Below are 24,498 nucleotides of genomic sequence, written 5' to 3'. Positions count from 1 at the left end.
GATCTAGTCTAGATGTAGATCTAGATCTAGATTATATCTAGATCTAGATTATATCTAGAACTAGTCAAGAAATCTAGATCTTGTCTAGATCTAGATTCTATATATATATATATATATATAAATATATATATATTCTATATGCTGGATCTATTTAAGTAAATAGATCAGGATTAGTAGGCCTACTTGTGGGTAATAGTGCATTAGCCACTGGCAGATCCAATCGCCCCCCCCCTTTTCGGCTGGACTTGGGGGGGGGGGGGGGGGCGACGAATTTTAGTATAGAATTCACACAATTTGTATACAAATTTATTACTTATGTTAATAATATATGCTTATTATTTATATTTCAACATATTTTTATATTATTTCGCCCCCCCCACTCTGGTATGTTTGCCGATTTGGTGGGGTCGGGAGGGGGCGATGGCATCAATGTGGTCGGTCCTATTTTTCATTAGAAATCATAGTTTGTGAACAAAATTAGTTGAATTACAGTAGACTTCTGGTATCTAATATAGACTTCTGGTATCTTAGCCGATTCGGTGAGTTGGGGGGGGGGGATTGCTTCTGCTGCCCTCCCCACTCTAGCCCTCTGAATGGGGGGCAGGCGGTCATATTTTATTGAGAAATCATAGTTTGTGGACAAAATTAAATGAATATCTATATAATATAAGCTACGTATTGATATGTGAACCCATTTGTATATTATGTCGCACACACACTCTGATCTCAAATTTTATCATTAGTAAATATAAAATGAAAAAGGGTTGTACCAGGTGGGAAGGGCGATACCTGCAATACATGCCTTCCGCCAATCGGATAAACTAATACTTTGTCTTTTTGAATTATAATTAAGAAATTACAAAATTAAAAGAAAAATCTGTCACTAATAAATTTATATATGCTATAGATTAAATTCTTATATCGAGTCGCACCACCCCTATTCTTAAATGCCAATGCAATCATAAGCAGAAATTATAAGTAGGAGCGAGGATTAATCGTTTTCACTCTACCGCCCCTCCCTTTCTAGACAAAAACTTGATGTTTTAAAACAGAATAGTCAAATATGGCGACAGAGTTTATGTAATTTCACATAAATTTATCATTATTTTTTTAAGTAAGACTTTGCTTTGGAAACTTTAGAATTCATGCGAAATTTTTCAGTATAAGAGTAACAATTGAGATGAGTTCTGAACCCAAATAATCTTTTCCTAGTCATCTTTTTCCAACTTTTACTCAATCTGTTATTTTTCTAGTTAAATAAATTTGGGACTATAGCTCATAATTTATGCTTCAATCCTAAAAATGATGCAAACAAATTTAGAGTACAATTTAATTGGTCCACTTAATTTCTCCTCCCACTTCCGAAATTTTTGTTGGAGCTTTGAATTATAGTTCTGTAACAAAACAAAGTTACAAACGTACCTATTGAACAAAATGTATCACTTACAAATGAGGTTTTTATTAAAAAAATATTATTTTTCTAATTTTTTTTCGGCAGCGATCTTCAAAGCATTAATCTAAATATGTGGGGTACCTTCAAATTATTTTATTTGTAATGTAGTAAGGCCCTATCTAATTCATATTAGAATATATTTTTTTTAAGTAAAACATTCTTGAAAAGATCCTTTTATAATAGGATGAATAATGAACTGTAGATGTCAGGACAATGCGTTTCTACAGTAAAGAATGCAAGAAAACGCTCTTTGGCGTCGGGTCTTCACCGCGAACCAACTGATGAATAGTGAGCTGTAAATGTCAGCAGAATGTGTTTCTACAGTGAAGAATGCAAGAAAACGATTTTGGCGTCGGGGCTTTGCCCCGAACCCCACTAAGAGGCATATACAACGTTCCCCCAAACCCCCATACTGTAGGGCTCAACATGACTGGGTTTTTTTTTCACAGGAAGTTGAGAAATTTATATATATATGCTGTACTCACGTTTATGCATAGGGTTAGGGTTTACTGGGCTTCAGGGTTAGGGTTTGGAAAAAAATACCCCCCCCCCTCAAAGTTCTGGATCTTCTAGTGGTATTAGCCTATACTTTTCGCATGGGACACCTGTTAAATTGTGCGGGCTCATTTTTTTTTATTTTTTACTACGTCTACTCCAATATATTAATCAAAATTGTTGGAAATAAGTAGGTATCTTGGAGCAGTGGCGACATTGGAAGGGGGGCAAGAGTGCGGTCCGCACCAGTCGACACCATTTTCGAGGTGGCAACCCAGCTGGAAAAATTATATCTTGGCAAAAGCAATTACATCGGAAAAGATAAAAATAAAATCTCTAGATATATGCCCAAATATGCTTAGACACGTCTAGATGGTAGTTTAAGTGTAAATGCTACAGCACAACGTTACACCATTTCTGTCTTAAAGTATAACAAAAGAAACCTGTTCAAGTGATGTTAATAAGTGATGTCTGTTTATAATTTTAATTAAATATTATTGTATAATTTGAAATAACATTTGAATAAATGTAATAAATAGTGGGATTTTACATTTGAGTAAAAATCATTAAAAGTAGGTAATCAGCTCACTGTATTGGTTCAACAACAAAAAAACTAGCAATACTGTTCATTAGAACATATTTCAAGAAAGTTGATGGGGAGGGGTGACACCCTAAGCTACCGCACTAGGTGCCATCGACACTGTATCGGAAGATTTCCATACCGATCTTATGTGATCACTTAACGCTACTCTACTTATTCCAGAAGAGTTAGAAGAGTCTTATCAAAGACTGTTTACTTTTATGTGAGAAAAAAACGCCAAATTAAAAAACAATTCTTTAAACGATCAAAAAGAATATTGCTTGAATAGGCCTATATTTCTTGTCCATTGGGGAAATTGATGGGGGCCGCCTCTGAGTTTGTGTGATAACACAAACTCTCTTTGTAATCTTATTATTATAAAATGTAGAGAAACACATAGAATTAAGCCTCTTGCGCGCCATTCCCCACGCAAAGTGCTGCAAGCTCTATCCACAGAAATCAGTCTAAGGCGACTTTCATAGCCACAAGACAGCTCCTGCTCTCCGATCCGACATGCAACACCATGATATGCAAATTTATTGCTTGAGATTAACTTTTCTATTCAAGATCGGTAGGACCAATGCTGATGGGGGAGGGATAACCTGTACCCAATATGCATAACTTTGAGGGCGTCATTATCCGTCATCTCGTGTTTACATTTAATTGTATTTCAAAGTAATGCTATATCGTCTGCGAAATCCAACTCGTCCCGAGACATGACGTTAAACTGCGCTCCTCTTTCCTTAGCACTTTTGGAGCTCAAAAGTGCCCTAATTCTTTTCTATCATTTTGTCTGCCTCCTCTTTCTCAGTCTGCCTTCATTACCCATCATTCTGTCTCTCATCTTTAAAATCTTCCAATGTCTTAGATCAGTCCGTTTGCCGTGGACTGCGACGGGTAAGGGGGATAAAGAGATCCTAGTATTTGAGCAGGTGTCTATCCGAGGATAAACTACCACAATACAGTACTTTGGCTCCAAGTTCCTCTAGACCTGAGGCCCAGATGGCCGCTCTGGGTCAACCGGCTGGTCACGCTGAGCTACCAGCATAGGTCATCGACCTATGCTGGAGGGCAGTGGCTTGAAGGTCAATCTGGGAGCAGCTGTATCGGACACATGTCCGATGCAGCAGCTGGCTGAGTATAGCACCAGTGTAGCCCTGGCGAGCTCATTCTGGACATCCGAATGGCCCGTCCCCTTGTTGGACTCGATGGTGGGTGGGGAGCACAGGTGCCGAATTACTACTAATTTCCATGGACGAAACCCCCCCCCCCCAAAAAAAAAAAAAACTACTTGCCCCAGATTTGTGTCTGGGCAAGAGACGAAGAACAGAGTCAAAAAGGGGGAGGCCACAACAAGCTGTATATCTAGCCATCATTTCTGGTGGTCAAGTGCTCAGAGGAGGGGAAAACCGTGACAAAGATGAGCCATTTTTCTCATCTACAAGGGACTTAAGTCAGCCCAAGAGTGTATCTAAGCTACACTAGTAATTGGAACTTCTCGTAGAAGTTTATAATAAATACACTTTGATAGGCTTTTACGATGCAGAAAAATCTGTGATCTCCAAGTGGAATTCATGCCACACAAGAGTTTGAACACCAGAAGAGGTGTAATCAGCTCTAAAGACCTGCTAGAATGTTCCGAGAAGGAAATAGTGGAGGAAATTGAAGGAGTCACCCATGCCCGGCGCATTACCAGGTGCAGGGACGGCGAGGAGGTCAAAACCGCCACTATTATCCTCACATTCGAAACTAGGACATTGCCAGAGTATGTGAAGGCAGGATACCTACGAGTTCCAGTGAAGACCTATATACCTAACCCTATGAGGTGCTTCAAGTGCCAGGGTTATGGAGAAGGCGCGGCAGTCTGCAAGAGGAACACTGTGTGTGCCAGATGCTCTGGAGAGGGTCTTGAGGACAAGGGCTGCACAGCCAAGTTCTAATGCCCGAACTGTCACGCTGGCCACTCAGACTACTCCAAGGAAGTTGCCGTGCAAGAGTACAAGGCAAGAAATGGATGTACCTTCAGCCAGGCGAAATCGGCTGTATCGGCCCTACCCAAGGGTCAGTTCGGCTTGACAAAGACCTACGCCCAGGCTGTGATAAAGATAGGGAAATCCATAGCCACACAGACGGACACATTGATCCCACCACCTCCTCCTCCAACGCAGAAGAAAACATCGCCACAAAATACACATCCGAAGAGAAAAGAAAGCCCTGTTGAACAGGTTCTCTGTGGTCGCTGATGACAGCATGGAGACTGAGCAGCATGTCAAAACCAACACTCAGGGAGAACCCTGAGACATTATTCTCCTCAGAGAACCCAGCCAGACACTCCAACCTCTACTGAGTTAGAGGTTGACCAACTCCCTAAGGGAAGAAATGAAATTAAAGATACCTGAAGTGAGGGGGTGGAAGGAAATAGCTTCCGCTCTAACCGGAGGGAATTCCCCTCTCCAGAGAGAAGGACTTCTCCCAAAAGGGGGGTGTCCTCCTCTCCACCCAAACCTAAGTCTAAAAATACTAAGGTCACTGGAATAAAGGGAAACCTCTCCGGGGGCTTCCCAAGGCCTAATAGCGCCAAGTAGGTCGCTTAGAATAAGCCATGCATTCCAGAATTGTGCGGTGGAACTGTACTGTAAAGGCATCAAGGCCAGTTATGAAGAAATGATGGACTCTGAGACTCCTGTAGCTGTCTGCTTATAGGAAACATTTCTGAAAGATAGCATCATTTTCCGAAGCTACAATGCTTATACCAGGAATGTTGAGGATGCGGAGAGAGCATCAGGTTTAGTCTGTATCCTTGTGAAGGACAGCGTCCCCCATGAGAGGGTAGAGCTACAGTCCAGCTACAGAGCTACAGGCTGTAGCAACTAGGATAACCCTACACAAAGTTATCACTTGCTGCAGCCTGTATCTACCTCAAGGCGTTCCATTGAACCCAACAGACATGGAGAACCTCATAAAAAAGCTCCATCGGCCCTAAATAATCCTTGAAGATTTCAATGCCCATAACACCATGTGGGGATCCAACAATACTGACACAAGAGGTCGTATGCTGGAGGATATCTTTCTCCAACATAATTTATGCATATTTAATGATGCATCACCGACCTTCTTGCACCCAGGAACTCGATCTCTCACGTGCATTGACCTCACCGTATATGTCCCCGGACTTATGGGCGATTTTAAGTGGTCAGTAAGCAATGATCTACTTGGAAGTGATCACTTTCCAATCATCATTGCTAACAATTTCCCCTCATTGGGACGACCTCAGCGGTGGAAGCTGAATAAAGCTGATTAGGAACCATTCCAAAAAAGATGCTCCGAGGATATCACAGAAAATATCATAAATGAACAGAACCCAGCTGATATCTTTGCTAGCAATCTACTTGATATTGCCCTGAAAGTTGCCCCGCTTACTTCCGCAAACCCTAAACGGCCAAGTAAACCATGGTTTGATACAGCTTGCAAAAGTGATATTGGCGATAGGAAAAAACGTCTGGTTGCATTAATAAAGAATCCTTCCCAGGAAAATCTAAAGCTATTAAAAATAGCTAGAGCAAAGGCTAGACAAACCATACGGTTAGCCAAAAGGAATTCCTGGAGGAATTTTGTTAGCAGTCTGGATGCCAAAACTTTTGCTAGAGCGGTTTGGAAGGCAATTAGACGGATCAAAGGGAAAGAATCAAATGCAATAGGGTATCTGAAAAACCAAGGACGAACTGTCACGTCCCCCATAGATATAGCTGACTGCCTTGCATCCTTAATAGCAGATAAATCATCTACTGCACACTACAAGCCAGAATTCCAAAATGTCAAAATCAGGGAGGAAAGACACACCATTGACTTCAGATCAGAGAACAATGAAGATTATAACAAACCGTTCTCGCTTGAAGAATTTAGGGACTCGCTGGACAAATCACATGACACAGCGCCAGGGGAAGAAGAAATCCAATATCAGTTCCTCAAGCATCTTCCCGAACCCTCATAGGCAACCCTGCTAAAAATTTATAACTGTGTATTGCAAACAGGCGCTTTCCCAAAGAGCTGAAGGAAAGCCACACTTATACCGATACCTAAACCGGGAAGAGATGGGTCTGACCCAGCCAACTATCAATAGCACTAACAAGCTGCATCTGCAAAACCATGGAAAGGATGATAAACATTAGGTTCGTCTGGTACCTCGAGAGAAATAAAATAATCTCCAACTACCAGTGCGAATTCCGGCAGGGGCGGACAACAACTGACCACCTGGTAAGCCTGGAAGCTTTTATCAGAAATGCATTTCTTAGACGAGAACATCTAGTAGCTGTATTTTTCGATATAGAAAATACCTATGATACTACCTGGAAACATGGCATTCTACATGACCTGGAGCTTATGGGGCTTAAGGGACACCTTCCCTGCTTTGTGAGGGAATTCCTAAAAGACCGGAAATTTCAGGTTCAAGTGTGCAGCTCCGCTTCTGACACTTATGTCCGGGAAGTGGGTGTATTCCAGGGCAGCATTCTCTCAGTAACATAAAAACAAACAGTATTATAAAGGCTCTGCCCCCTGGCTTAGAGTGCTGTCTGTATGTTGATGATTTTGTCATTTTTACACATGGCAAAAACATGAGTACTTTAGAAAGAAAATTATAATTATATTTAAATAAAATTCAAAATTGGGCAAACGACAATGGTTTTAAATTTTCGGACTCCAAAACAGTTAGCATGCATTTTTGTAATTTAAGGGGACTCCACCCAGACCATGAACTATTTTTGCACTATTTTGTGAAAACTACAAAATTTTTAGGCCTCACCCTAGATTGTGAATTAAATTTTCTCCCCCACATTAAGAAACTTAAGCAGAAATGCCAAAAGTCATTAAACATATTCAGAGTACTCAGCCATACGGACTGGGGAGCTGACAGAGATACCTTACTGCTGCTATATCGGAGTCTAATCCGATTCAAGTTGGACTACGGATGCATAATATATGGAGCAGCTAGGAAATCTTATCTTAAAATACTAGAACCAATACAAAATGCTGCCCTGCGTCTCTATCTCGGCGCGTTTCGTACATCACCTATCCCAAGTCTCCACGTGGAGGCTGGAGAACTCCCAATGCAAAATCATACCCAATGTCATGTTAATACCGTTAAATAACAATTATATTCATCACAAAATAACTGTTATTATGAGCAATTGAAACCACTTCTGTTAACATATATCTATAAGTAATCATATTTCTATCAATGATTTGCTAAATAGAATTATTTCACAATTCATTAATACAACTTTCCACTCATAATTTTATGCCTGTACAAAACACCCTCATCCTATCTATATAATTCTAACATTATTGACATGCCATTCCTTTGCAATGATGTCCCATTGTGATCCCACTACCGAATGATCTAGCTGTACTGTTTTCTAGCCTGCTATGATGTCCCATTGTGATCCCACTACCGAATTATCTAGCTGTACTGTTTTCTAGCCTGCTATGATGTCCCATTGTGATCCCACTACCGAATGATCTAGCTGTACTGTTTTCTAGCCTGCTATGATGTCCCATTGTGATCCCACTACCGAATTATCTAGCTGTACTGTTTTCTAGCCTGCTATGATGTCCCATTGTGATCCCACTACCGAATGATCTAGCTCAGGGGTGGGCAAATTACGGCCCGCGGGCCACATGTGGCCTGCCGAAGTGTTTTATGCGGCCAGATCCGGCCCGCGACGTGAGTCCATCCGGCCCGCCGAAATGTTGGCACAAGGTGTAGAAAATCCCCCCCTTTTTCCCAAAAAAAAATGTAAAAATGTATCTTTACTTACGTTAGGGGCTTAGGGCCCTCAATTTTTCTCCTTATGATAAGTTCCATGACATTTAACATTTGTGCGTTTATGAAATAGCTATCTGAGTGTAGAATGTACGTTTTCTACCATGAAAAGTGAACGGTTCTTTACTTTTTTGTGGAACATGATAATAAGCCAACATACTTGTTTCATAAAGTGTGGCTATTTAAAATAAAACAACAACATATAAACGACATTATGAAACAAATATGACGGCATTCTTGGTTTTAGCCGCGAATAAAAAGATTGTTAAACTAAGCCTAGAAATTGGAGGATTGATGGGAATATTTACCAAAAAGAGACAGGAAAATGACTCGGATGTAAAGCTAGCTACAATGTTGCTCATATTTTAAGTAGAGGAATGAAGCCTAATCTTGCTGATATTTTAAGTAGAGAAATAAAGCCATCTTCTGACGCGGGGAAAAAAAAGATACATTTCAAATATCCCATTAATTAATGAAGCACAGAATCTACGGGTTTTAAGTTAATATCGTTTTTTAGGCCTACTTTTATTTTCATGTGGCCCGCGACACGAGTGTGGAAATAAAAAAGGCCCGCGGGTCGAATTAGGTTGGGCATCACTGATCTAGCTGTACTGTTTTCAAGCCTGCTATGATGTCCCATTGTGATCCCACTACAGCATGGTCTAGCTGTACTGTTTTCTAGCCTGCTAATATCCCTCTCTTTTCTCGTATACACCTCTCCACTATTGTACCTTAATTCCTTAACTCTGCTTAACTGTTGACACTGTCTTCTAGTATGCCCCCTTCTCCCACAATTAAAGCATAAGATGTATGGATTTGTACGTCTGAATGTGGGTTTAAATTGCTTTCCCTGTACCACTAATTGTCTTACTTTACTTTGATTTTGACCCATTCCAATTGCATTGCTTTCTACCTTATCTGTTAATTCTTTCTTCTCGTGCTCTCTGCTACCCATCTCATCTGATATATGGGATCTTATGTCTTCTTCCACATCCCCATTTCTACATCGAGTAGACTTTATCCCATAATATTTCTTCCAATTCTCAATCTCCCTTACTGAACATATTTTCACCCCATGAATGTTCCCAATAATTAAATCTATCTCACCCTGATCTACAACACAAGCTTCCACTGTCCCCTTAAAATACGGTGTCTATACTAACTTTGGCAATCGGTAATTGTACAATATTCCCCCCATTAAACATAACACACTTCCTAGATTCACCTGTATATTCATGGTCTTCCACTAAATTCTTATTCACTCCCATAATAGTGCTCCCTGTCTCCCTGATGGTCTTGGCTGTCTTGTTCCCTACGAATGTCTGAAAAACCTCCAATCTTCCAATATCAGATGACAATGATAAACCTTGCTCTATTCCACCTTTCTCCCAGTCCTTTCTTTCCTGTCTGTTTCCTTGCTATCTGCCGTTGCGGCTATCATATTGTCTTTCATATGTACCACGTCTATAATGTCTATCGCGTGTCTCCCTTGTTCTGTGAGAGTTATTCTGTGTCTCATATGTTCTGTTAAAGCCAACTATTTCTTCTATATCACTGCCTCTAGATAATTTCTTCTAGACATGTGCCACTTTATAAGCCCTTATAATTCTAACTATGTCTTCTATGGATTTCCGTTTCCTCTCCAACAGAAATATTTTCAATTCCTCCTGACACTCGTAAATCACTTTGTCCAGCATGATTTAGCAGATTTGATTTGATTTTGATTTTAGGCATGAGAAATGTCTTAAGACTGTCAAAGGTTATTTGTACCTCAGCGGTTTCTATCCAGTTATCGAAATGGCTGCTCATTTTTGTCAAAGAAAGTTTGCGGGTCACCCTCTGGTTCTATCTCACAATTAACAAACTGTTGGCGATAGAAAGCTTCTGTTTTCCCAAAAGTTCGAAGTAGTTGTTCTTTCACAACACTATAGTTACCCTGGTTAATACATATTTTTGACGGCACCTCCGCTGTAAATGATCTAGACAATAAGAATGTCCATTTGTCTTCAGGGTATTCCAGTTCTCTCATTTCTATTTCGAACCTTTTCAGGAAAATGTCAATGTTTATTTTGTCTTCGTTGAATATCACACCTTTATATTTTGCCAGTTTATTCCCTGTAGTGTCACTCTTTCTTTTATCACCCTCTTTTCCTTGGTCTGTTTTCAACTTTTTCTCCGACATCTCTTTTTCAAACGCCAATCTCTCTCTCTCTCTTTCAATAGCTATTAATTCATTTTTCTTTTCCCTTTCAATGACTATCTTTTCGTTTTCTTTTTTTTCCTTCATAGCTAACTTTTCTCTTTCACTTTTGTCCTCCTGGTCTAATCTTTCCTTTTCTTTTTCTCTTTTGTCCTCCTAGTCTAATCTTTCCTTTTCTTTTTCTCTTTTGTCCTCCATGTCTAATCTCTCCTTTTCTTTTTCTCTTTTGTCCTCCTTGTCTAATCTCTCCTTTTCTCTTTCTCTTTTGTCCTCCTAGTCTAATCTTTCCTTTTCTTTTTCTCTTTTGTCCTCCATGTCTAATCTCTCCTTTTCTCTTTCTCTTTTGTCCTCCATGTCTAATCTCTCCTTTTCTTTTTCTCTTTTGTCCTCCATGTCTAATCTCTCCTTTTCTCTTTCTCTTCTGTCCTCCTAGTCAAATCTTTCCTTTTTTTTTTCTTTTGTCCTCCATGTCTAATCTCTCCTTTTCTTTTTCTCTTTTGTCCTCCATGTCTAATCTCTCCTTTTCTCTTTCTCTTTTGTCCTCCTTGTCTAATCTCTCCTTTTCTCTTTTGTCCTCCTAGTCTAATCTTTCCTTTTCTTTTTCTCTTTTGTCCTCCATGACTAATCTCTCCTTTTCTCTTTCTCTTTTGTCCTCCTTGTCTAATCTTTCCTTTTCTTTTTCTCTTTTGTCCTCCATGTCTAATCTCTCCTTTTCTTTTTCTCTTTTGTCCACCATGTCTAATCTCTCCTTTTCTCTTTCTCTTTTGTCCTCCTTGTCTAATCTTTCCTTTTCTTTTTCTCTTTTGTCCTCCTTGTCTAATCTTTCCTTTTCTTTTTCTCTTTTGTCCTCCTTGTCTAATCTCTCCTTTTCTTTTTCTCTTTTGTCCTCCATGTCTAATCTCTCCTTTTCTTTTTCTCTTTTGTCCTCCATGTCTAATCTCTCCTTTTCTTTTTCTCTTTCCATTGCTAATCTCTCCCTCTCCATCAACCTTTCTTGCACGTATTTTTCTTAGTTCCGCCCCTTCAAGCTCCAATAACCTCCCTTCTTCTTTCAACGCTGCCACCTCAGCCTTGTCCTCCATTTTCTATTTCTTATATTCAAATAGTATCCTGTCGCTAGATCTAGACTATAATATCTCTACTGTCTGTTGACAGGAGATCAACTATGTATAGAGGAATAACTGGATTTTACCTTTACGTTTGGCGCCACTTGTTACGTTTTGTTATGTGAAGAGACTCTTTTAATAATACATCAACACAAAACGTTAACGTCATAGATTATAATTAATTTAATCTTCATGAACACTAAAAGCACTATTTAGTTTCTATTCCTACATTTTGGTTCCCTCCCCCCAGCTCAACACGCATTCGAACCGTTCCACATTTACACTAACATGCGCACGTAACAGTTACAAAGACAGTTTGTGTGGAAACACAAACTCAGAATCGGCCCCCGAAGTGGTCCACCCAGGCAGGTAAAAGTGCAGGTTTCAATATTTTCTGAAATTATATCATAATGAAATTCTATCAAAGGCATTTGACAGAGAAGAATGGAGAAAGAATGTTGACAGATCCTGTGAGTTAGGTATTGAACAAAGCTGACAGAAGCGACTTAAACAATTATAGGAGAATTTTCCTCCTAAGTATTGCTGGAGTGATAATTCTCAGGTTACATCCATCAACTTTAGGAAAAGTCAAGAGAACAAAGGATGCCTTTGTACATTGCTTTCATTGACATATATCTATACACCTATACATGAATCAATTAAATTTAACAAATAAGTCAATTAATTATTGGTATTTTCTTTTTTGTAATTCATTATTTTGTTTGATTTGGTGCATTGTTGAAGTGAACCCTGAGAGAGAGAGAGAGAGAAATTCGTTACAATATTGTAACGACACTCACTACCCAAGCTCTCTGAAAACTGCACCACACTACACAACCAACTTGACAGTTTGACAACTCGGAACACCAAAGTAACGTAACATTTCAATGTCCAATAAATCACAGCTAATACTGTACAATTGGCAACACGTTACACTGAGTGTAAGAATTTTTCACCGTAGATAACCGTACCGCCGTATCAAAGCTGTACCGCCGTATCAAAGCTGTACCGCCGTATCAAAATCTACTAGCTTTACGCCTCGTCTAGGGCTTGCATAGCGTTCAACGTTTTGGTATGACTTCACACATGTATGTCAGGGTGATCGTTAAAATGTGGCCATTTTATTAAATATTAAAATTTCAAAAAAAAAAAAAGGAAAGGATGTCCCGGCCTTAATAAACAATATAAAGTCTGGGAAGAAATCGTAGCCGGTTTGAAATGCTAGAAGCTTCTTGTGATTTCTTAATGGGCATTGAGGTATATCAAATAAAGTTCTGTCTTTTCGATTGTATATACTAGCTGATATCCGTGCTACGGTTTTAAATAGTTGGTATTTATGTTTTTTTTTGCCCGGAAAACTACAACGTCCCCCCCCCCCCAAAACTCAAAACATTTTTCTAGCCCTCAAATTCTGTCTTTTTCAACCTACAAACGAAGGCCCTCAAACACTTCTTAGGCACATCAATTGTAGGCTTCCATCTCCCTGTACTGTGGTTCCCTCCCCCCGATATACACACAATATATTCAAATGAGACCCCCCCTTCCTGTGGAACAGTTTGAAAGAAGTAACATCACCTTCTTAACACAATCGTCATCCCAACAACAACATATGCATGTGAGACATGGAAGTCATCTGCCAAAATTGAGAAAAGACTAAATGTGGCTCAACAAAAATGGCTAATACGGATTTTAGGAGTCATTTATAGGGTCTCAAATTCATATGCCGAACTGGAAATCGACCGCTTATTGAGGTTGTGACAGAGCGTCGCATGAGGTTTGCGGGACAAAATGAGCTACGCATACCAAGAGTTGCGATGACATGGAGGCCACTACGCGGAAAGCACAAACAGGGACGTCCTCGTATAACTTGACGCGACACTTTCATGGACCTTAGAACAGTGGACATCAGATGGCAAAAACTTCATTTCCAGTGACAGATCTTTGTGGAGACAGCTTGCAGCTCAATGCGCCGAACGGCGTGGCAGGATCTAAGCCTAAGTAATTCATAATAATATGTGAAATATAATTGACGATTATCAAAAAGTCTTATTGCATGACCAGTTTCTCGCCATAGAACTACTTTTTTTTTTAAACTGAGACCAGTGTTTTGTTTTTATGGGGTTCCTGGAGTGCGAAATTTATTATTTTTACTTTTGCTTTAACTTAATAACTTCTGTTATATTATATCATATGACAACTCAATAAAAAAATATATTGAATGCTGTCTAATGTTTCCGGGTTGCCGTAGTAATGGCGGCCATCTTGAATATAAACAAAAATTAGTTCATATAGGAAAATTCTTAAACTTTTCAAAATTGATAAATTGCAAAGCTAAAAATACTTACACCTTAAAGTATAAAGGTGGCTGGAACGAGCTAGCTAGATTTTATACATTTTTCCTTAGTATTGTGCATTCTTTTTTTTTAAAGGTAATTTTTTTTACCTGTAAAATGCATCCACATTTTTTTCAAAAGATAATATATTAAAAATTTCTTCAGATAAAGTCATTCAAACTAGATATTCTCTGTATTATTTATCTCTGAATATGTGTACCTCATTTGACACATTTATCTCTATTAGTTCCAGAGATTTTATATATATTCTACAGGGGAGTCACAAAAAATGCATTCACTCAAAAACAGTGAATTTGTATTTTTAACAAATGTAAAATCGTGTTTACCATGCATCATTACAATGCTTTTTTTCAACAAAAAAAAATGCAATATTTTAGAAAATTGTTGGTGCCAGTTTATAAAATTCATGTCCAACTATTAATTTACACCAAAATTGAAAAATCAATTTTTTTACCCAAAATCGACTTTTTCACACTCCAGTAACTCCTTGTGTGTGATAGCGTGCAAACTTACCACAATTCCGCGTCCTAAGATAGAGTTAGGTCCAATAAGTGAAGCAGCCTGAACAGTAAAGTTGGAATTTGAGTCTCCATACATATCAACGTCAATGTTTCCCCAGTCACCGACATGTCTACAGAAACAGAGACAGAATTGTAAATAAAACGAGAATTAGTGAGGGAAAACCACAATTATAATAGTGTGCAGCCGAACATTCTGGGCTCACATTGGTTTCACAAGCCACATGAGGCGGCACAAAACCTCAATGCAAAGCCCTCATTCCCCTGGATGACAATAATGGTCATTGTCATGCGCATATGGAGTTGGTGCTTTGTTAGGTGTGTTTCTTTTGTGCACCAGAATTTGGCTAAGTTAGGTTATTAAATTTGTTTCGTTATTTCGTTGCTCTAGAGTCGTTGTTATTGTATACATGTGAATGTCCGTCACAAGGAATGCATATTTTTCTTGTTAAGGGACTCAAGTTTGGGACTCTGCGAAATTCAAGCCTGATCTTTACTTAGCCATTATCCATTGGGTCGTGGGCATCGCGACTAATGCGAGCTTGCATGTTAACTATGTTGTATACTTGCACATAATTTAGGAGTGCTAACATAGTATTAATGTTTATGTATAACCATCATCCATGTTATGATGTGATGTGCAAACAGTACACAGTACATATGACTATGTTCTGGCCAGGTATGAAATAAAAAAGATGGTAGAGACATGCACAGTTTGTCAAAACAAGAAACCAATGATCATGACACTTACAGTGCAATGAAACAAATAGTCCTTGGGGAAAGGTTGGGGATGACATGATCAAAGGTGTCTCAGAAAGAACTTGGCTAACTTTGGTGATGAACAAAAGAGAGCAACAAGACAACAGAAATACAAAGAACAAGTAACGAGACTTTGTGATAAAAGAACATAAGAGCTACATCGAGACCAAACAATACAAGCATGTTATAGAAATCTGTGAGAAGTAGGATGGTATCCTGGCATAATTCTAAAACAAGTATCTCCAAGTATCAAATCAATGAAGAAAATGGAAACAAATACATTTGCAATAGAGAAAACATTCGATGAAGAAAAACTATATTGTACATGAACAATTAATCTATAATGATAGTTTGAAGCTACATATATATATATATATATGTCCATCATCAAGAAAGAAAATTCAGTCTGATAAACTTTATAGGATTCATAATAATAAGCTAGCTAGGACTATTAGTACTGAGATACAAGAAGTCAATGCGGAAGAGGATGGGTGTATTCTACTATACCGATTTTAGTGACTGATATAATATTGTTATGGCGGTGCGCACGGCAGAGTTATAACAATATTATCCAGACTAGTGCTAGAAGGTGCGCACTGTGATAAACTAGACAGAGAAGGATGTCAACATTAGGAAGAGAAAGAGAACGATTTCCACCCCAGTTGAGAGCCGAAGTGAAAAGACTGCCTAAGATAGATGATGTTTTATGAACTTGTGATGTCGTGTAAATAAAGATATGTGCCTCGTTGAGTTGCCTCACTTCAGTTATTACAATATCAATATTATACGTATCACATTGGATACTATGTGTTTGGATAATATGTGTTCGGATATCATATTTATTTTTTGTTGTTGATTATTTGTTGTTTATAATATTAGTTTAAGAAATTGAGATGTCTCATTCATTATATTCTGTATTGTTAATTACAAGGATTATTTAAGCTGATTTTGTTAAGCTGTAGAAAAGGAAGGATGTTAGTATTTATTTTATATATATGTTATGCTATTCAGTATCTAGGAGTAATGTCCCTTGTTGACTGTTGTTACCTTGAATGGCGTCCTCATAAACAGCTGATTTGTCAGTTAGAATAGCATATGAGTTAAATGCTTAACCGTTTAATGTTATCAACAAGTGTAAATAGAGCTATTTGTTAAGGTAGAGAGTTTGGGGGGGGGGAGAAAGGGATACTCGAATTTACCAGCCGATCCAGTTATAAGAAAAAAAAAACAATATATAACCAAATCAACGGGCATAGCCTGTGGATAATGCTAGTATAAGTTATATATTGTAATAACCCAGCAATGCACACCACCATCCAAGCTAGTGCAGCAGAAGCGTACTGTTAAAGACTAGAAAAATGACTAGACTGAGAAAGATATTTACATTAGATAGTAGCAACGGAGTTTCTCCCAAGTCTAGGCTGTTTTCAAGGCCGACATTACTGTATTCGGTGAGTCGTTTCTCTTAAGCTATTACATTGGTGTCGAAGTGGGATCATAGACGACTCAACGGGAAGAGTTGGGGATTTGATTTGAAATGACTAGTTTGAAACTGCTTGGTGAGTTGATAGTGAAGGAACTAAAAGAAGAACTCCAATGACGTGGATTGAAATGCTTCGAGAGAGACAGGAAAGTTGTGATGGCATGCCTCAGGTAAGCTCTGAGCGATGAAGACGAAGATCCTTAAGTTTACGAATTTGAGACAGAGCCCGTTAAAGTCCAATGCCGTTTAAAGCGCAAACAGGAACTAATGGACACAATTAGAAGCGAGGTGCATGAACAAATGGACACGATGAAGAACCAGGTACATTTCGGTCGCAATTGAGTACACGGGAAGGACAAATAGATTCGTTGTTACGAGAGCAGTTACCTAATCAAGATGTATAAACAGTGGGCACGGAGGTGCTGGAGGCTGTAGCACCATCTGTGACTGTGTTGTTGGCAAGTCATGCTTCTTTTAGTTTTGCTTGGGTAGCAGATTCTTGACTGGAACTTTCTGTTTGTTGTTTTTCCCCAGTGTTAGGTAAGTTTGGTTATTATATTTTTTTCGTTATTGCATTGCTCTTAAGTCGTTGGTATTATAAACATGTGAATGGCTGTCACACGGAATGCATATTTTTCTTGTTTAGGGACTCAGGTTTGGGACTCAAGCCTTATCTGTATTTATATGGACAATACTTGGCCATTATTCATGTCATTGGGTTGTGGGCATTGCGAGCCCAGAGTGGACTATTTGCAATCTAAGGTGTGCTTGCACGTAATCGATGTTGTATATTTGCAAATAACTTAGGCAAGCTGATCTAGTATTAATCATTATTTATAATCATCATTTATGTCCTATTCTATCATTGAATCATTAAACCTATGTTATATAATCACTTGACTAGAATACGTTAATATATTGTTATTAATTGTTCTCTTACTTAATTACTCAATATATTAACAGATCTGCCCGGGCAGACGAGCCATGTCCAAAATTACAACCCCGACAGTTATCATCGAACCACGGTGGACGAACTATATATATATATTTATATATATATATATTGTTATAAATCTGGTGGTGGCACAGATGGGGGTAGTGGTGTCAGTGTAGTCAGCCAACGCAAATCGCCCCAGGTCAGCGCTAGACGAGCGGTCAACCGTGACGAGTGTCAACATGACTGTTCGGGAAGGATCGCCGTCGTGAACAGAGCTCAGGAGCGTCACGAGGGATGTAGTCATGTGACGAAGCTAGAAACGTCGAGCGATGTTCCGTCCGGTTCTAGAAGGCCATTAGAGTGGGTGGTGTCGCAGTCTAGGAGGTTCACGACAGAAGGTCCACTACAGCCCGGTTCAATACAGTCCGGTCTACTACAGCACAGTTCAATGGTGTGGTTCTGTGCGGAGCATTACGACGGTTCAGTCTGGAGTACAGTCAAGTATAGTTGAGACGAACGGCGTCTTGATCTTAGTCTGTGATCGAGTCCGACACAACGAGCCCAGTGTGCGAAGTCAGTCCTGAACTATTGAACCCAGTGCAATCCCGGAACGAGACGGAGAGGCCAGTGCAAGAGTTGATACGGCGGTAAGGTGTTATCGGAGAGATATTTGTACAATGCACGTGTTGCCAATTGTACAGTATTGGCTGTTATTTATTCAACTATTAAAGTGTTACGTTACTTTGCAGCCCTGAGTTGTAAAGTTCTTTAAGTTGGTGGTGTAAGGTGCAGTTTGCAGAGAGCCTGGATAGTGAGATTCGTAACAACTGGTGTCAGAAGTGGGATCGGATCGGAATCGGATTGGATCGGATCTACTATGGCTCGTCTGAAACTGCTGTACGAACTTGAATTTAGAGAACTGAAGCAAGAACTCCGTGAACGAGGGCTGAAGGCATGTGGAAACAAGGAAACCTTACAAGCATGCCTCCGGGAAGACATAATGGAAGAAGAAGAAGATCCGGACACGTATCTGTTTGAAGTCGCACCAGATTTTGGAGAGTTCATGAACTCTGTACGAGACGATATTTGGGCTATGAGTGTGACATTAAAGAAGTACACCGAGAAGTTCTGTAGAGAGATTAAAGAGATGGGTACCTTAGTGAAGGAAGCGACGAGCCCCTTGTACGACCAAGGAGACTTGAAAGATGAAGGAGATTCACCATCGTTGGACATTGAACTATTACCCCAATGCTGTGAATCAATAAGCAGTAACAGTGGCAATGCTTATGAACGTGGTGCTGCCTGTGAATCCGAAAACGAGGAGTACAGATCTGGGGAGCCGAAAGAGACAGATAAAGAGACAAGAAATGCTGCCTATAGTCCAACAGAAGCTTGTGTTGCCGACGTACCTGATAGGAGAAGCTCAAACAGCAAGACAGGTCAAGAGAATCCAAGGAAGCCTGACGTTGACGTTGATGGACATTTGCAAGACGAAAGTCATCGACAAGGTCTGAAACCAACAAGCGATTGGCGCGATACTGAGACGAGAGAGAGAGGTCATGATGATGGTGAAGAAAGCCGATCGGAGCCTGAGGCCGAAGATGAAGTGGAGTGTTACCAGCCTGTCCCACGAGCATGCCCTCCAGACACGGCTGAGGATAATGACTTGTCCCACCATTCCCAGTCCTGTAGATTTGAAACCCATCCCAGTCCCTCTCCGCAAAGCCCTATGAAGTCACCTTTTTGGCCAACGATCTTGGTATCCCCAGCCCTTACATCCTATACCTCTCGATGTGCCAAGCAGCTGCCCTCAATACCGAAGGACAAGAGAGCGATGCGACCACGACATCACTGCATCCACATGAAGACCAACTGGTGGAGAAGAAGAAGGCGACTTTTGCTGAGTGCAACATGGATGACGATGCGATCACGACGTCGATACAACCAGATGAAGGCTAACTGGAGGAGAAGAAGAAAAAGTTTTCTGAATTCAACTTGGAAAGCGATGAAAGCACGACGGCGAGGCAACCATGTGAAGGCCAATTGGAGGAGAAGAAGAAAGCGACCATTGCTGACTGTAACATGGATGGCTCCGTCAAGCACAAGAGGCAAACCAACCGCCACCGATCGACCCCCACCTACAGCGATGAAACTTCACAGCCAATGTCATGAGGTTGATTCTGTCCGGGACGGACAGATCTAAGGAGGGGGCAGTGTTATAAACCTGGTGGTGGCACGGATGTGGTGTGAGTGTAGTCAGCCGACGCAAATCGCCCCAGGCCAGCGCTAGACGAGCGGTCAACCGTGACGAGTTACGACGGTCAGCCGAGACGAGTGTCAACATGACTGTTTGGGAAGGATCGCCGTCGTGAACAGAGCTCAGGAGCGTCACGAGGGATGTAGTCATGTGACGAAGCTAGAAAGGTCGAGCGATGTTCCGTCCGGTTCTAGAAGGCCATTGGGGACCCTATATAAGAGCGGGGGGGGGTGTCGCAGTCAAGGAGGTTCACGACAGAAGGTCCACTACAGCCCGGTTCAATACAGTCCGGTCGACTACAACAAGGTATCTGGAAGTGGGATTTGGGCAGCTCAACGAAATGAAAGAATGACAACGCTTAGGAACTTAGACAAACTGAGCTACAAGTTGAAGGAGGAGCTCCGAGCCAGAGAGCTGAAAATCGTTTGGGCCAAAGAAAAGATGAGAGCTTGTCTTCGACGGGACCTGGTTGATGAAGGGGAGGATCCTGAGACCTACTTGTTTGATGTAGAACCAGATATTGGCGAGCTCCTGATCACCATGCAGGACCTGTTATGAGAACAAAGCGAAAAAATGTATACCTTGCAGGATTCGATGAATCATTCGATGGACAAACTGATACGTATCGTATAGTGCAAGGCCAGATCGAACCTTTGAGAGAGAAGCGTCTAACATTATTTATTAACCAACCGTTACTCATTCAAGACTGTGGTTGCATAGAATGCGTCGATAGTAACAAGAAGTACACAGAAGAACAGAAAGAGACATGAGAAGAAATAGGAGAAGTCTGCTATGTGACTGAAGCTTTTGCTGTTCTAGCTATGAGTACCACAACGACCCTATTAGATCAAGACAACTTTGGGCCTGCGTCCGAGCCTGTCGCTTCGGACCTTAAAGACCCCTTTCAATCTGCCAGTGTCTACGAAGATACTTCAAAGCCTCATATCTGCTACCAGGAATGCAAATGTCAAGAAACTCACCAACAGGGTCTGAAACCAGTGGACTTCGATACTTCTGTTTTCACCAGCGATAGTAACATGAAAGATGGTGAATCAATTTTAGCTGGACCCGATTCAGCACTTAATGAACTTTTACACATTGAACATTGCAAGGATGCTTTATGGGCATACCTTAGTGACAGGGCCGACAGTGACAATGTGCTTGCAACTATGGCTACGTGTGGGTCTACGAGTATGTCATGGGACTTCCATTGAGAAGGTCTGCTGAAGCGGCGTGCAGGACCAACTGTTCTAATGAAAACTACAGGGATGGCCACTACCTTTACACGTCTCAGAAGGCGAGCGTCACCCAACCCAACGATCAAGACATCGTCTCAAGAACGGAATGGCCAACTGGAAAAAAAGAAAGCGGCACCTGCAGAGACCAGTGCAGATGGTTTCGTGGAGAACACGCTCCCTGCCGTCTGTAGCTCCCACAGATCGACCTCCATCTACACTTTTACGAACGTCCACTACCTTGTAGGGCACCTGAATCTGTTCTGGACGGAGCTGAGAAGGGGGTAATGTTGTAACTCTTTTCCCGCGCCACACTGCTGATGCGCATCAGAGCACCATTCAAGACAAGCAGTAAGAGACATGTTAATTCTACATGAAGAAGGAATGCTGTAGATCCGGCTGATGTTATGGGAGTCTGAACAGTCTCGGGCTAAGTGCTGTCCTGTGTGATACTAGTGAACTGTTTTGAAAGACCTGGAGTGACACTGGGAAGTGTGTCGGTGGTCTGTTCTAGTATTAAGTAGGACTCTTAGAACTTAAGACATTACTCCCTGTGACTTGATTATTTGTTGATAGCTTATAATTAATACATCGTTTATTATTACCTCCTACCTTTCATTGAGTGCTTGCCTTACAACAATATATATTAGGTGTGCACACTTTTTGATATTAGGCCGGAGCCGGATATGACCGGATAGTAAAATTTGATATTCGGCCGGAATACCTACATGACTCAAACAGCTCGTTTTACTGAACTTTTTGAAAATCTTCTAAATAACATACCTTTATTCATATTGTTTTTTTCTTTTATTTACCTTCTTGCTTTAAACTCTATTACTGATAGACAAATTAAGATTAACAGCATTTTTTAACAGATATGCTTATCATAAACCTCGTGTGGAGTTTTTGATCTCCCATCGAGCGCCTCCCCAGGTGGCGGATAGGGGAATGCCCTCCAGATATGGTGGGTACCGGGGAAATAAAATACTAGGGGTGGACCAAAATCAAACCTGCTGCCTTGCAGGAAGTGGAGGGATCCACAAAGGCTAGTGCACCTTACCCGAAAATAAAGGCAGCTATCTAGAGAGCTGAAAGGGGCAGCCCCCCCGGATGGTTATGCACAGGGCTAACAACTCTGTCATATAAAAAATACTGTTTCGAAAGCTAATACACACAAGATAACCCGGACAGATCTCAACGGAAAACGACCTAGGCCTGGAAAAGGACATGATTTTTGTTTTGCGACATGGAACGTGCTAAGCCTTTATAGAGCAGGTGCGCTAGCCCAACTTACTGAAGTGTTAAAGAAATATAGGATACCCCTTGTAGCCCTACAGGAAATCAGGTGGAAAGACTCGGACATTCTCAGAACCAAGGAGTATACTATATTTTATAGTGGTGGAAGCACTAACAACTTAGGTACAGGTTTTGCTGTTAAAAAGGAAATGGTAGGTAATGTCATTGGATTTAAACCTATAAGTGATAGACTCTGCTCACTACGTTTGAAAGAAAAATTCTTCAACATCTCATTTATCAATGTTCATGCCCCTACTGAAGATGCAGATGATAACACAAAAGAAGCCTTCTATGATGGACTGGAAAGAATTTATGATGAAGCACCAAAGCATGACATCAAAATAGTCCTAGGAGATTTCAATGCAAAAATTGGAAAGGAACCAGCATTCAGACCAACAATTGGCAAAGAAAGCTTACATGAAGAGACCAACAATAATGGCATAAGATTAGTGGATTTTGCATCAGGAAAAGGAATGTCTATCAGCAGCACAAAATTCCAACATAAGAATATTCACAAGGTTACCTGGATCTCACCTGATGGCAACACCCAGAAACAAATAGATCATATACTCATAGATAAGAGACATGGATCAGACATACTAGATGTAAGAAGTTTCAGAGGAGCTAATGCTGACTCAGACCACCTACTAGTAAAAGCTAAACTTAGACAAAGAATAAGTACCATACACAATTACCAAAGAAAGAGAGCACAGCAATATGATAGTCAAAAACTCACAAAGGATCCACTTGTTGCAGAAATTTATAGAATGGCACTCCAAACGCAACTGACAACATTAGAAAAGGACAGCGAAAATAACATAAATGAGCATTGGGAAATAATAAAGCATGCTATCAAAAGAACAGCAGAAGAGGTAGTTGGATTTAAACAAAAGAACGAGAAAATAGGGTGGTATGATGATGAATCAGACAAACTATAGAAGAGAAGAACAATGCTCGAATGATAATGCTACAGAGAGAAACCAGGAACACTAGACAGCAATACAATGAAGCAAGAAGAAGGGCCACAAAAGTTGTAAGTAAGAAAAAACGGGAATGGGAAAAGTCCAAGATTACTGAAATTGAGGAACTAGCAAAGGAGGGAGACATGAGAGGAATGTATATGAAAATTAAACATGAAAAGAACGGATTTCAAGCTAGATCACACATGTGTGAGAACAAAGATGGTCAGCTTATTACAGAAAACAGCAGGGTCATTGAGAGATGGGCTGAATACTTTGAGGAGATCCTAAATACTACTGAAAATGGAGACAATGGAGAATATGAACTGCCACATGGGGTACCAGATCCCTTAGTGAACCCTCCAACACTCATTGAAACATCAGAAATAATTAGGACCATGACGAATCACAAAGCAACAGGAGAGGACCAAATCACAGCAAAACTAATTAAATATGGAGGGAAAGACTTACATTCCCAAATACACAGACTAATATCAAGAATTTGAGAAGAAGAAGTAATACCAACAGAATGGGAAACGGCTCTTATAACCCCAATACACAAAAAAGGATCCAAGTTAAAGTGCTGTAATTACAGAGGAATCTCTCTACTAAATGTGACTTATAAGATACTGTCTAGGCTTATAACTAAGAGACTTGGAAAATATTCAGAAGAAATCTTAGGTGACTACCAATGTGGATTCAGACCCAACAAATCCACAACCGACCACATCTTCACACTAAGATGTATACTAGAAAAATGCCATGAATACAACATTTCAATCCACCAACTCTTTATAGACTATAAAATGGCTAATGACAGTATCAGAAGGAAATACCTATATGACACTCTACATGATTTTGGAATACCCAACAAGCTGACAAGACTTATACATATGACATTAAACAACTCAAAAAGCAAAGTCATAATACAAGGAGAACACTCACGGGAATTTAGGATTAAACGAGGATTAAGACAAGGAGACGCACTTTCCTGCATGCTTTTCAATTTAACACTGGAGAGAGTTATAAGAAATATACACATAAA

The 24,498-nt window shown here is 40.2% G+C and overlaps 1 protein-coding gene across 3 annotated transcripts in view; it reads right to left on the bottom strand.

Moving 5' to 3' along the window:
* LOC106062953 (GATA zinc finger domain-containing protein 14-like) overlaps window positions 1-24,498 on the bottom strand; it is a 91,329-nt gene that overhangs the window by 23,660 nt on the left and 43,171 nt on the right. For 2 of the 3 annotated variants that reach the window (XM_056025870.1, XM_056025869.1), the window contains one exon: window positions 14,523-14,640. The exons of the other annotated variant lie outside the window; for it this stretch is intronic. In XM_056025870.1, coding sequence (XP_055881845.1) covers window positions 14,523-14,640 — 118 coding nt within the window. The remainder of the gene's footprint in view (window positions 1-14,522; window positions 14,641-24,498) is intronic. 3 annotated transcript variants of the gene reach the window in all.

This window comes from Biomphalaria glabrata, chromosome 4, assembly GCF_947242115.1.
Source record: "Biomphalaria glabrata chromosome 4, xgBioGlab47.1, whole genome shotgun sequence".
In the NCBI taxonomy this organism is placed as follows: Eukaryota; Metazoa; Mollusca; class Gastropoda; family Planorbidae; genus Biomphalaria; species Biomphalaria glabrata.
Note: the sequence above shows the minus strand (reverse complement) of the source record. Positions and strands in the feature narration are given on the sequence as shown.